Raw genomic sequence first — 12,349 nt, forward strand, 5'->3', positions numbered from 1 at the left:
TTAGCTTCCTGGGCTCAAATTACATATAAAATCAATTATTTTTATCACTGTTGGAACTGGAAGTGCTTTATGAAGATGCCATCGAGGAGGAAGTTTCCACCCTTAGAAACGGTCTCCTTAGCTTCTTGCTTCAAATGGTAATTGTTTTGTATCAATTATTGTTAGAAATGGGGGTATCTAGTTGGCAAGGGTTTGCACCTTTGTTCAAGTAGGGACCCTTCTTCCTAGTCAGGGTAAGGAGTATACACTCCTAAAATAACCCGTGCTCACCCCGTTGGTAGCTTGGCATGAGCAGTCAGGCTTATCTGAGAGGCAGTGTGTAAAGCATTTGCACATAACCAACAGTAATACAGTGAAAAAAGGACACCACACCTATTTAGAAAAATATCCAATATTTTTATATATCCAAAACAAGACCAAAATGACAAAAATCCAACATACAGTACTTTAAAAATAAGCACTTTGCAAGAATACTTGAAAAATGCTGTTCCTTGAAGTCGGTAGCTCTGCCTGGTGCTACCGCTGTGCTGTAAACAAAAGAATCCAACAGTTCCGTCTGACCGCGTCGGTCAGGGGTGTCAATAGACTCGTAAACAGTACCTTTTGTGTTGCGGCCGACATGTGAGTGTGGGCAGGTCGTGGCAACCGTCGCAGTTGCAGCGTAAGGTGCCCTCAAGTTGCGTGCAGGTAGCGGCTCGGTGACGGTCATCCAGCGGCGTCGGTGAGACCAAGGCTGCAGTGCGGAGTGAAGGCGGTGCTAGTTGCGGTGCCGACAGATTACGGTGCAGGCGACAGAGCCGGTTGCGGGAAGCTGGCGTTGGTCGGACTGTGGTGTGGTCGTGTGACTTACGAGCAGTGCCCCCAAGCCACGGTGGTCATGGTCAGCGTGCAGCGACGGTGGTGGCGGCAGTGGTCGGTGAGACCAGGGTTGCGGTGCGAGATGCAGCGATGCCCTCTGCGGTGCCTTCAGGACACGAAGCCAGAAATGGAGTCGGTTGCTTTTCCCTTCTCTGTGGCAATTTAAACAGCGGTTCCAGAAGCGGTACCCAGAGTTTGGTGAGGTCTTTGCAGTCCCTGAGACTTCAGAACAGGAGGCAAGCTCTACTTCAAGTCCTTGGAAATACTCTGCACAAGTAAAGAAAGTTCAGTCCTTTCAATGCCCAAGGCAGAAGCAGCAGCTGCAGGCCAACCCAACAAAGCACCAACACAGCAAAGGGGCAGTACTCCTCCTGGCAGCTCTTCCAGCTCTTCGTCTTGGCAGGTTCCTTGATTCCAGCAAGTTCTCTGTGAAGTCTTTTATCTCACTGAGACTTTCAACAGGAGGCAAGCTCTACTTCAAGCCTTTGGAGAAAACTCTAACAGTAGGATGATGAAAGTACACTCCAGTCCTTTCCCTGCCCAAGACAAAAGCAGCAAGCAGCAGGCCAACACAGCAGAGCACGCAGTAAAGTGGCAGTTCCTCCTAACAGCTTTTCCAGCCCTTCTTCCTGGCAGGTTCCTTCGTTCAGCAGGAATCTAAAGTTCTGGGGCCTGGGCCCCAATATTTATACTCAGTTTCTCTTTGTTCTCTGGTGGCTGCAGAGAAGCTCTTTGCCCAGCCAAAACGAGTTCTGTCCTCTCTGGTGCAGCTGCCCGGCAGGAGGAGGAGACAGCATTGTCCAAGGCAGACCAGGCCCATTCAGGTTTGAAAGAAATCTCCTCCCACCACTCTAAATGCAGACCAGGCCTATTCAGCCCAGCCCTGACTCATCCAGGAAAGGCAGGACACACATCACTTTCTCCCCCCCCCATCCTGGTGGCCGTCTGAGAGAATGCACATCCCCTGTCATTCAAAAGCCAGACAGTCAATCCACAAACCAGCAGAGGCACACAGGATGGCTAACCAGGATGGTTAAGCAAGAAAATACCCACTTTCTAAAAGTGGTATTTTCAAACATACAATATAAGAATCCTCTTTACTAAAGGATGCATTTTAACATTCGGAGTTCAGGCATACTAAACTCCATCTTTCTATTTTGTCCCAATGGGAAGTTATATTTATAAAATATTATAAATAAACTCCCATTCTAGCCTATGGTATAGATGGCCTTTCAATGGTGAAAAACGAAATTGGCAGTATTTCACTATCAGAAATGCCACACACCTCAGTACATGCCCTACCTTTCACATATACTGCACCCTGCCCATGGGGCTTCCTTGGGCCTACCTTAGGGGTGTCTTACATGATAGAAAAGGGAGGGTTAGGGTCTGGCAAGTGGGTGCACTTGCCAGTTTGAAATAGCAATACCACACTGCGCACAGACACTGCAGTGGCAAGTCTGAGTTACATTTACAGGCTGCTCATGTGGGTGGCATTGTCAGTGCTGCAGGCCCACTAGCAGCATTTGATTTACAGGTCCTGGGCACACACAGTGCACTGTACTAAGGACTTAGCAGCAAATCAAATATGGCAAACATGGAATCACCAATCCATAAACACAAGTTACACAGAAAGCATATGCACTTTAGCCCTGAATAGCAGTGGTAAAAAGCCCAGAGTCCTAAAACCAACAAAAACAGGATAAAAAACAGGAGTCCAAAAAGCAAAAAGTCTGGGAGTAAATCCACTGAAAAAGCCAAGTCTAACAATTCTTTTTAAGGGCAAACACTGTGGGAGTATTCATTTAGAGAAGATAAGTTAACTGTTGCTCAACTCAGAACACATGTACTCGCCACCTGCACCCATCAATACAGGCAGCCTCAGGAGGACTAGTTTGACAGGCAACTCTAAGTCTTGATGAAGTCAGGGCTACACAAGACATTTAGCATGTCGAAATCAAGACATGAAGGGCAGTAACTCGCCCTCATATGTTTAGGGTAGGTTTCATACAAATAAAATAAACAAGGAGCTCTATAGCTCAGTGGAGTCTCCTACACAAATCAAACACTGCCTCCAGTCTTGCAATCCTATTGGTTTGTATTTGGCAAAAGGTCACCATAGCTATGTTGCTCTATGCTTTACATTTGAGAACCCATCTTTTCAGCCATGCCCTTGTGAATACATTTGGTTGACAGAACATTAAGGTACAGAATCGTCCATGAAGCAACGTGAACACACATGTGGAAAAGTATTAGGAAAATAATCACATTTAATGACAAATCTCCCTTGCTACAAAGTGGGCAGGATTGTGGATTGGGTAAAAAAAAAAATCACATTTCAAAGCAAAAACCCATTAGTTGAAAAAGCACAATTATGTACTAAATCACCCTAAGTGCAACATCAACAATCAAACTTAAGTACACAAACTTATGTAAGTGATGGATCATCCATTATGCACAGTCAGCAGGGGTGTGGTACTACACATGGGTGCTAAAAACAAGTACAGATAAACAACATTAAAAAAGAAGACAGGGCGTCCCTCATACTTTACTTCTGTTTTTGCACACCGGATTCACATTACTGTGAAGGACCTGAAAGATACAGTTCTCAAGACAAAAAATGCCTTGCCAGGATCTATTTGCATACCCATGATGCCCTGGGATCACAACGTATCTCTTTTCTTCCTCCCTTCAATTGCAGATGAAATATAAAAATAGGAGTGGACAAGGCCGTGCAGCTTCTAATCCAAATGCCACCCTGTGGGTGAAATACTTTGGAACTAAAGCATTCGATGCCACACTGTTCAACTGCTGTGCTATCTAAGGGATTTGTAGAGAGTATGGCGACCAAGAGGCATCCAGAGCTAGTAGTGAGGGGTTATTCCACAGAGGACAGAGAAGACACCTGAAGAGTCCCTTCCTAGAAACAGCCTGATTCCTGGCATTCACTTTACATTGCATATGCTGTGGTAAAGAGCGCCTCTTTCTACACTTACTACTGCAAAATCTAGAACGGCACAATACTGAAATGGCCGCTACAAACTGTGAAAGGCACTTTAACAAGCAATAGTTGATGGGCGGTGACCAAAGCAAGCTAGCGGCTGAAGGTGGCCGACCTAAAGCCCGCTCTCTGTGTACTAGTGTGTGCTGATGAAACGGGCCTGGAAACAGCACACTCTCTCTATACAAAGTCACGTAGCCTGCCTTCAGATATATGCTCTGAGATGGAAAACTTTCCCTGCAACGAAAGTGAAGAATTTTAATCTGAGGGGAAAAGAAAAAAAAGAGGTGAAAAAAGGATTTTATCTAGAACTGTATCTCTTTCAACAAATCTATATTTTTCAGGCTGATGAATTTGAGCCTCCAACGCTTAAAGTGATGCATAAGTGCGCGAGTTGTATGCTCACTGTAATTGGTGGGTTTTAATGCAGTTTAGATGACGTTGGCCAATCGGACCTTACCAATGTTGAAGATGGTATCCCAGCCCTCGAGGTAGCGGTTCCAGAAGGGCAGAACGCCCCGCGTCCAGGAGGGCAGCACTGTGGCGAACACAGAGTTCTTCAACATGTATCCGATGGAGTCGATGAATTTCTGCGTCTCAGGCGGGATCCGCTCCTCCAGGCAGCCGAGGCGCGTTTCAAAGAGGATGGCGGAGATTCCTGTAAAGGGGGTGAGGCACACCGGCTGCAGAATTAACTTCATGTTACAAGTCAAGGACAGAGCCATTTCTTAAAGGATTTAATCACACAGTTTTGGAAAATAATACAACAAAAACCTTTTCGAAAAAAGTTTGAAGTTATTGGTCAGCCATAGCAGTATGCCACCATATAAATACAAGGATTCACAACATCAAAAAAAATCCTTACACAAAAAATATAGAAAAGTACAGAATGAATTACTACATCTAACATAGGCCAAGAATGACATTAAAATAAACAGTCACATTACTGCATTAAAAACCCACGCAATACAATAAGCTCTTGCTTGGTTCAGCTGGAAACAATCCCACAACAGTGCAGCTTTATTAATACCAGGATCAAGAGATTGTCCACGTCAGCATCCTCTCCAAATGAAGCCGCTTTAAGAACACTGGATCCTGGGGTACAGCACCTCAACTCTTACTGAGGGCAAGCTGAATATTCCTTACTCCAGAGGCTGCTAAGGTAGGCTTTGGCCCCAGCCACCATTATTGATGGTGAATTTCATATCCAGTCACACATTCTTGAATCAGTAATCTGAACCATCAGCCTGTCACTTCTTCCAACCTGGTACAGGCTCTATGGAGGGATTGTGGAATCTATAAAATGGGAAGCTAAACTTGCCAGCCTTGCACAGGTATTTGAAGCTCCCCGGATTGCAATACTCGAATTAAAAGCTTGTGATCCATGTGCAGCAAAATATTCACTCCCCAAATGTAGGTCCTACAATGTTCCGGTGCCCTGGCTGCCACCGATGCCTCTCTCTCTCTCTGTGATGGAATCCTACTGTCAGTGTGCGACCGAGTGAGAGGCAAAAGCTACAGGCTTTTCATCGCCTGCCATCGTTTGCGACAACACCACATCAATGCCCACAGCGATGGCACCTACTGTGATGAGTGTTTTGCAAATCAAGCCAAATTGTGGCAAAGTTTCTGAAAATGCAATCTCTCTTCACACTTTCAAATGCGGATACTTTTCCAAATTCCTGTCAAGCTTCACCTCCTTTCACAACAAGAATGTTGAAGGTTCTGTTTTTTCTGAAAAGCTCTTGACAAATTTTGCATAATATTCCACAAGACCCAAAAAGGACCTCAACTCTTCATTGTCTCATGGCTGGGGGTATCTTTTATGGCCTTTATCAAATCCGGTTTGGGCCTAACACCTTGCACACATAATGCATTGCCCATGTATTCAACTTATTCCTTTCTAAATTGGCATTCATCCTTGCACAGAGTTAACCCTGCTTTTTCTACCTTAGCCAACACTTGCTTCAGAAGCAAGCTGTATTCCTCCACAGATTCGCCAAATATCAGGAGGTCATCTTAAAAGAAGGCAACTTGTTTGTGACCCTTATGTATACCCGTCATGACCCATTGGAATATGCTTGTTGTCAAAGCCAATGAAAAAGAAAGGCAGTTAAATTTAAATTCTCCCTCAGTAGTTATAAAGATGGTCAGGTTCTTAGTATCAGGGTGCAACTTAACCTAGGGGGTACACACTTTCACCATTTAACATCAGAACCATGTGCCCTATATGTGTCAAAGGAAACCTGTCCATTACGAGGTTCTGGTTGAGGGTGTGGAGGTTGACACAAAACCTTAACTTGCCATTGTTTTTTTTGTGTGATTACTGTAAAAGAAGCTTACTCAGCAAGTTCGTCTGGCTCTATTAGCTTATCCTTCATCATGCTGTTCAACATTTTTTTTACCTCCTCCCTAAAGGCGATCAGTAATCTCCTGGGCCTATGCTTAACAGGCTGCATTGCGTTTTAGGATGATTTTATTTATATGCCCTCAAGAGCCTCTAGATAATTTCCTAACGATCTTTGGCATTTTCTATAATCTTCTCTATGCTTGTGTCCTCTACCACTTTCACCTGACAGCTCTAAGATTAATAATAATAATAATAATATGGAGATCATATTGGTGGACCAACCCAAAGATGAGGGCCCACATTGCGCAACATTAACTTTGCCTCATATTTTCCTTCCTCGAAAGACAATAGCCCACATATACCGCAACACAGCAACATTTCCACTCTCATACCCTGTGGGACTGATGACCTTGGGATACAATGAAGATCTGCCCCATGTTTCCATCTACGGAGCTTCAGGTGCACAGGTGAACATTGAGCCTGAGTGAACCATGAGTTCTCTGTGCTTCTTATTTATCAAAAGTCCGCTTTGGGTCTGAATTCCTTCACCATCTTCTCCCACACACAATACCCTCTCCAGACATCTGTCATTTACGTCCACGGATACAACATTTATTTTGTCCTTGACCCTACTCATCCTTGACAAATTCCACTGGATTCCACGTCTTCTTCATTCTTTATTCAAGGCGAAGCAGGTTTTGGAGTCAAAGTCAGGAGCAGCCTGTGGGGTAGGGGGACAGAGTGAGGGGGGTGGGGGGGGGTGTAGGGAGTCGACATATGACGACGAAGTAAGCCAAAATAAAAAAAACCATTAAAACCACTGACCTTGCGCTCACCGCATCGCCGAATCGTCGATCTAACGAGCAAAGGTAAGGGGTCAGTTCTGGACTGGCTGTAACGGGCACAGGGCACTTTACCGGCAGGCTGTTTTTTTTTTAATTTAAATTTACCTCATCGTCATCTGTCGACTCGCCTCCACCCTGCCCCACCACTCTTATCTGCACAAGCCGCTAGTGTGCACTTCCACATCTGCTACATAACTGTTCTCCATCATATTGTCTGTTTCTGGTTTGAGCTTGTTTGTTTCAAGAAGGTCTAACAGTGGAAAAGTTATTTTTTTAATATACCACTGCCATATCATCCCAGTCATAGTGCTTTGTCTCAAATCAGCAGATGTCGTCATTTCTTGCTTCATCATAAAGTCGTCGAGTTCCATTTCGTTCATGCAGGTGCAGGCTTGCTTGACAATCTTGGCTATATTACTTGCCCCTTTGAGGATTGGACTCTTGGCAGCCCAAAGCCTTTCATGCACGTTCTTGGAAGTACACAGGGCTTATATTGTTTTTTTTATTAGTTCATCCATCATTTCATCCAATTGGCATTTGATGGTGAGTTCTTTTAGGTGACCCACCAATTCCTCTAAATGTTCATCTTGTCGTTGTGTGTAAAATGTATGTCTTGCCACAGCGATATTAACTGCCTTGGGAAATCAAATCTCTGGTAATTGTTTGACTTTCTTATGTGGGTCTTGAATAGGTTGACTGTGTTGATCCAGTGCCACTGGTAAGTATTTGCATATATGTCGTCCTTCTTAACCCAACCCATTATCAAAATTGCCTGTTTCCTGATAGGACTGAGGTTTTGTCCATCCAAAGCTACTGAGTAATTTCCTGATGTGTCTAACTACTGCTCCCATTCAGTAAGGGGTGGGCCAGAATTTGTTAAAATGTATGGTGGGTTCCCTCCATGTTATATATACTTTAATGTCACTTGTAATTTTCACTATGGACAGTAGGTGGCAGTGTTGTTCAGTATATAGTGTTTAGTCCTTGTTAGATATTATAAAGTACCTCGATCATAAATAATGCTGTTTTTCTACATCTTCCTCCTTGCTGTGGAAGTAAGCGATAAATTCCGATGACAGTGGTAAGTTTAAACTGTCTTGTTAATGTCATAGTGCCAATATCGGCCACACTCACCAGCCCTCACGCAGCAACATACAGGTAACGTAAATAATCAGACAAGACAACTTTTTGGTGGAGAAAATTGCTGCAGGTTTATTAACATATCAAATATGCCAACATGGTAGGTTATCTTACAGCCAACTTGCATCGTGGCCTTAGCCAATCGGTGTTTAGCGGTTGTGGTGAGGGGATAGCCCCTCCCAATTCCGGTGAACCGTCGGTCCACCTTCTTACTCAGACCCCCCCTACGAGGGGCGGAGCGTTCAAGCGACCCCCGGTTGTACAGGTTTCCAACCGCCCGTAGGACAGACAGGGCGTCGTCGCAGCTCAGGGTCCACTGTAAAGACTTCCTGGGGATATTAGGCCTCAGCGCCCTTTGTGCTCCAGAAGAGGGTACCCCTGAGTACCTTTCCGCCTCTGGATCACCCTGTAACTCCGTCACAGCCCTGAGTGTGGTGACCGTCGCAGCCAGGGCCCCCCACCAAGGCCGGCATTCCTACTTACATCCTGCTATTTCTAGGGTCTCTCCCCTATCCAGCAAGCACAGGTCCATGCTTATACTGGACAGATGTGCCCCATCGTCCTCAAAACACCCTGTGAATTTGGCGTGTAGCACCCATGTCTAATGAAGCCAAATCCCCTTTGCTCAGTGAATTTACGCATAGCGCAGATGAACATTCTGCGCGCAGGCTCCATCGCCTCCCCCGACCGAGCTCCATGCCACGGGAGCCAGGAGGTGAATTCAGACCACTAAAGTTCACCTGTCCCCAACTGGTTGCTAATTTGCACCTTGTGGTCTTCGTGGTCTTCTTCTAGGGTGCATTACTTCGCCACATTGACCAGACAATTTCACAGTTCTTTTCGAATGATCCCTGGCGAACATAGAATGGTGTCACAACATGTTTGAGGGAATAAGCGTATGGTGCCCGTTTATTAGACACTGTGCCCTTTTGTGAAGTGACAACTTACGCAGCCTACCCTGCTTGATGAACCTTCGACCGGTCACAGATGCCCGGTGCCTGCTATCCACCTGTGACCCTTGATACTTACACCAGTAATGGTTTCGGACTACAAGATTCTGTGTCACATGTTTCCCTGTAGACCCTTTGGTGGATCCGCTGGGACTCTTCGGCATCCCTGCAAATGCTGTGTCACGCACTACGGCCCTTTAATGCCCTTTCCCGTCCCTCAAAGACACCGGACAGCCTGATGCCCCCCGCAGCTTTGGTGAGGGATTTTGGGCCCAGCACACCCCAGTCTGTGTTTCCAACATTTATCTTCCTTAGAGCCTCCAGTTAGTGTGAGTGGCTATCCCTGGCCTGGCAAGGCATGTCCATGGCCATTCCCCCCCTTGGTGACTATCCTGTCATGGGATATGTGACATTAAGCACGGGTGTCCTTGTGTATCTGCCGTGTAAGAGGGGGAACAACATGAACGAATACTTGTCCCTTCTTGAGCAGTGGGAACGCCGAAACAATCCTTCTTCAATCATTATAGCCAAATTATGCTCTGACCCCATGTTCCCCTCAGCTTATAGCACCGCAACCCACTAGTTAGCTGGCAGCTTCCGCTAATGCCTGGCTCCCTGGCTATAGAGCGGGTGTTTGTCTGTCCTGGATGGTCTTGAGGATCCATCTCTTGGTGCATGCTTGCAACCCTTAACCTGATCACATTAGTTGGACAAGCCCACTGCCTGGCTGCAAGCTTAGCTAAGCCCCTGCGGAAATCGCCTGCCTGTGCGAGCAGACCAAGATTCATCGCTCCCCACTCCATCGCCATCTTTCTTGCTTCCCAACGTTGGCGTTATGCCGTATATGGTGTTTAGCTTCCCTTTGCTCCTGGGGAGAGCAGCCCTGTCTGGCGGTGTGTGTACTGAAGGAGATGTGTCCTGGAAGTACCATTGATATGAGTTCAAATGTCACTAGTTCGCAGTACTTGGTGTGTTTAATAAAACTAATAACAGGTCCAACCATTCACTCGGGCATTCCCTGCTTACTTTAGGCATGTTGGATTGAGGGGATTCCGTGAAATAGGCAAGCTATCTCCCTTGGCATACCATCCCTTTAACACAGGTTTTACCTCTTTAGGCATGTCACTAATTGTCTCCATTATGCGTTTAAGGCCAGTTTGAGTTCTGCTTAGGCAACATCCCTTCTAACACACCGTGTTGAGTAACTACTCATGTTTATCTCTTGTACAAGTCGCCCCCGTTTGCCTGGCACTCGTTGGACCCAATGAAGCTTTTAACAAGCACCCTATACAAATGTATATACATGTTGCGCAACTTGGGACACTATTACTTCCTCACTACGTACTTCCTGGCATGTAAATACTGCCAAAGGTATCCCCCACCTTAGTACCTGAATAACCACTAAATAAATACTGTCTAAAATAAAAGATTACCAGTGCACCTAGCCAAGGGCCCTCCACTGCGTGTGAACCCCTGTTGTTGAGTTTTCGACTGTTGAGTTTGCCTGCCCACATCAGGACCCTTCAAGTAAAACCAGCCAAACCAATCGCAGGCCCTCCTGCCAAGACACAACCTACATGGCCATTAATGTGCCAAAATGTGTCCAATGAGATTAAACAAGTTAGAGGCTTTATTGTATCAGCCAGACCCGAAGTGGAGCCAGAGCTGAATGGTCTTAGTGTGGGTCAGACTGGTGGAGGTATGTGTGGCTAATGCAGGCCCAAAGATCTGTGCAAATTGCTGATGCATCACCATAATGCCAATGGGCCTGAGTATAAGAAACGGGCGATGCTGTGATACAACTTATGTAAATGTGTGTAGTTTTAAAACCGACAGTTCATTTTCAAGTACATGTAATACTTCAGATCCAACAAAGTATAGGTTAACAAGCCTGCTCCTCCTATTGCCAAAATTTTCCCCGCCTGCTGGCCCCTGTGTTCTAATTGTGTTTGCATCCATATACATAGTTCAAGCACCTGTGTAGTTGACTGTAAAATGTGTATCACCGTGACTCTATTGGGAGGGTGAAAGTAGATTGAGTCCTTCCCCCTGCAGGTTCAAAACCTTATTGTATAACATGTATACTACTCTGTGGATAACGGCGTCAGGGTGAGGGACAAAGAGGCCGCCAGGTGGGCGGGGGAGGAACTTATACCTCTCCCCTTCCCCCACCTCGGCCGGAAGTGATGAGCGGGACCCTGAAAGAGTCTCCGGACACTAGGCTATCCAGTGTGCCATCCTGTGGCACTAAAGGGGCCGCCCTCTTATGAGGGTCCCCTGTGGGGACGTCGTCGGTCAGCCCACATTCTATACCTACAGACAGTGTGGCTGGTGGGAGCGCGTGTTGAGTGTTGCTGTGCTCTGCCTCGGAGCCTTGGCTCAGTTCGGGCTGAGTTCCAGATATTACGGGCATCTGCACACCCTCGAGCGCTGGTGAAAGGGAATTCTGTGCGTGCAATGAGCCTAACGCGCTGACAGCTGTGTCGTGCCCGTACTTGTCTGCCATTAAAGCTGACAGATGTGAAAAAGTAATGGTATATTGCGGCTAACTTTCTGTCCGACAGGAGCTCCCACCTGGACGATGCAAGCAATGTTGATGTAAAGACGTTTTTCCTGGTTTCGTCTCGCTTGTTGTGGTCTGGATAAGTCCGTCCTGCTTCTCTCTTTGAATAGATGGTCTGGGTCTCCTGGCGGCTCCCCGTCCACACCGGATGTTCTGCTCTTCATCCAGGTTTATTTGTGCACAGAGCATACCAGCTGCGGTGCCCCAAGCTAGCCAGCAGCTCAACTGGCTCGGAGGCCATGGTAACAGAGCCTCTGATGTCACTGTTCCTCACAGCATCCTGGCACAAAGTTAACTACTACAAAATGCAAAGTAAAAATAAATTACACAAGAACAAACCCTTTTAAACAGCAGAAAGAGGTGTATTTGAGGTGTTGCCTTAGTCTACCCCAACTCTATTCGATTTTATACACAATCTTGCAACCACTTTAGATTATTATCTGGAATTATGCTGGGGGTTATGTTAGAAAGTATAAAGAGTTGGTGCTTGCTCTCTCCTTTATGGCTCAGTGCACAAGCACTGGTTATACCTTTCTGGGCTGCACATTCAGGGCCTCATTTACAAAGAACTGGCGTAGGGCAGCGCTGCAAGTCATTTTTCTGCGCTGCTCTACGTCAATTCGAAAGGGTAGGAATGATCGT

General features: G+C 46.1%; 1 protein-coding gene across 1 annotated transcript in view; it reads right to left on the reverse strand.

The window, feature by feature from the left end:
- The window catches only part of LOC146859371 (sterol 26-hydroxylase, mitochondrial-like), a 152,503-nt gene that overhangs the window by 50,230 nt on the left and 89,924 nt on the right, over positions 1–12,349 (reverse strand). The window contains exon 4 of the mRNA XM_085650048.1: positions 4,320–4,517. Coding sequence (XP_085506174.1) covers positions 4,320–4,517 — 198 coding nt within the window. The remainder of the gene's footprint in view (positions 1–4,319; positions 4,518–12,349) is intronic.

The sequence above is a fragment of the Triturus cristatus genome, chromosome 3_2 (assembly GCF_964204655.1).
Source record: "Triturus cristatus chromosome 3_2, aTriCri1.1, whole genome shotgun sequence".
NCBI lineage: Eukaryota > Metazoa > Chordata > Amphibia > Caudata > Salamandridae > Triturus > Triturus cristatus.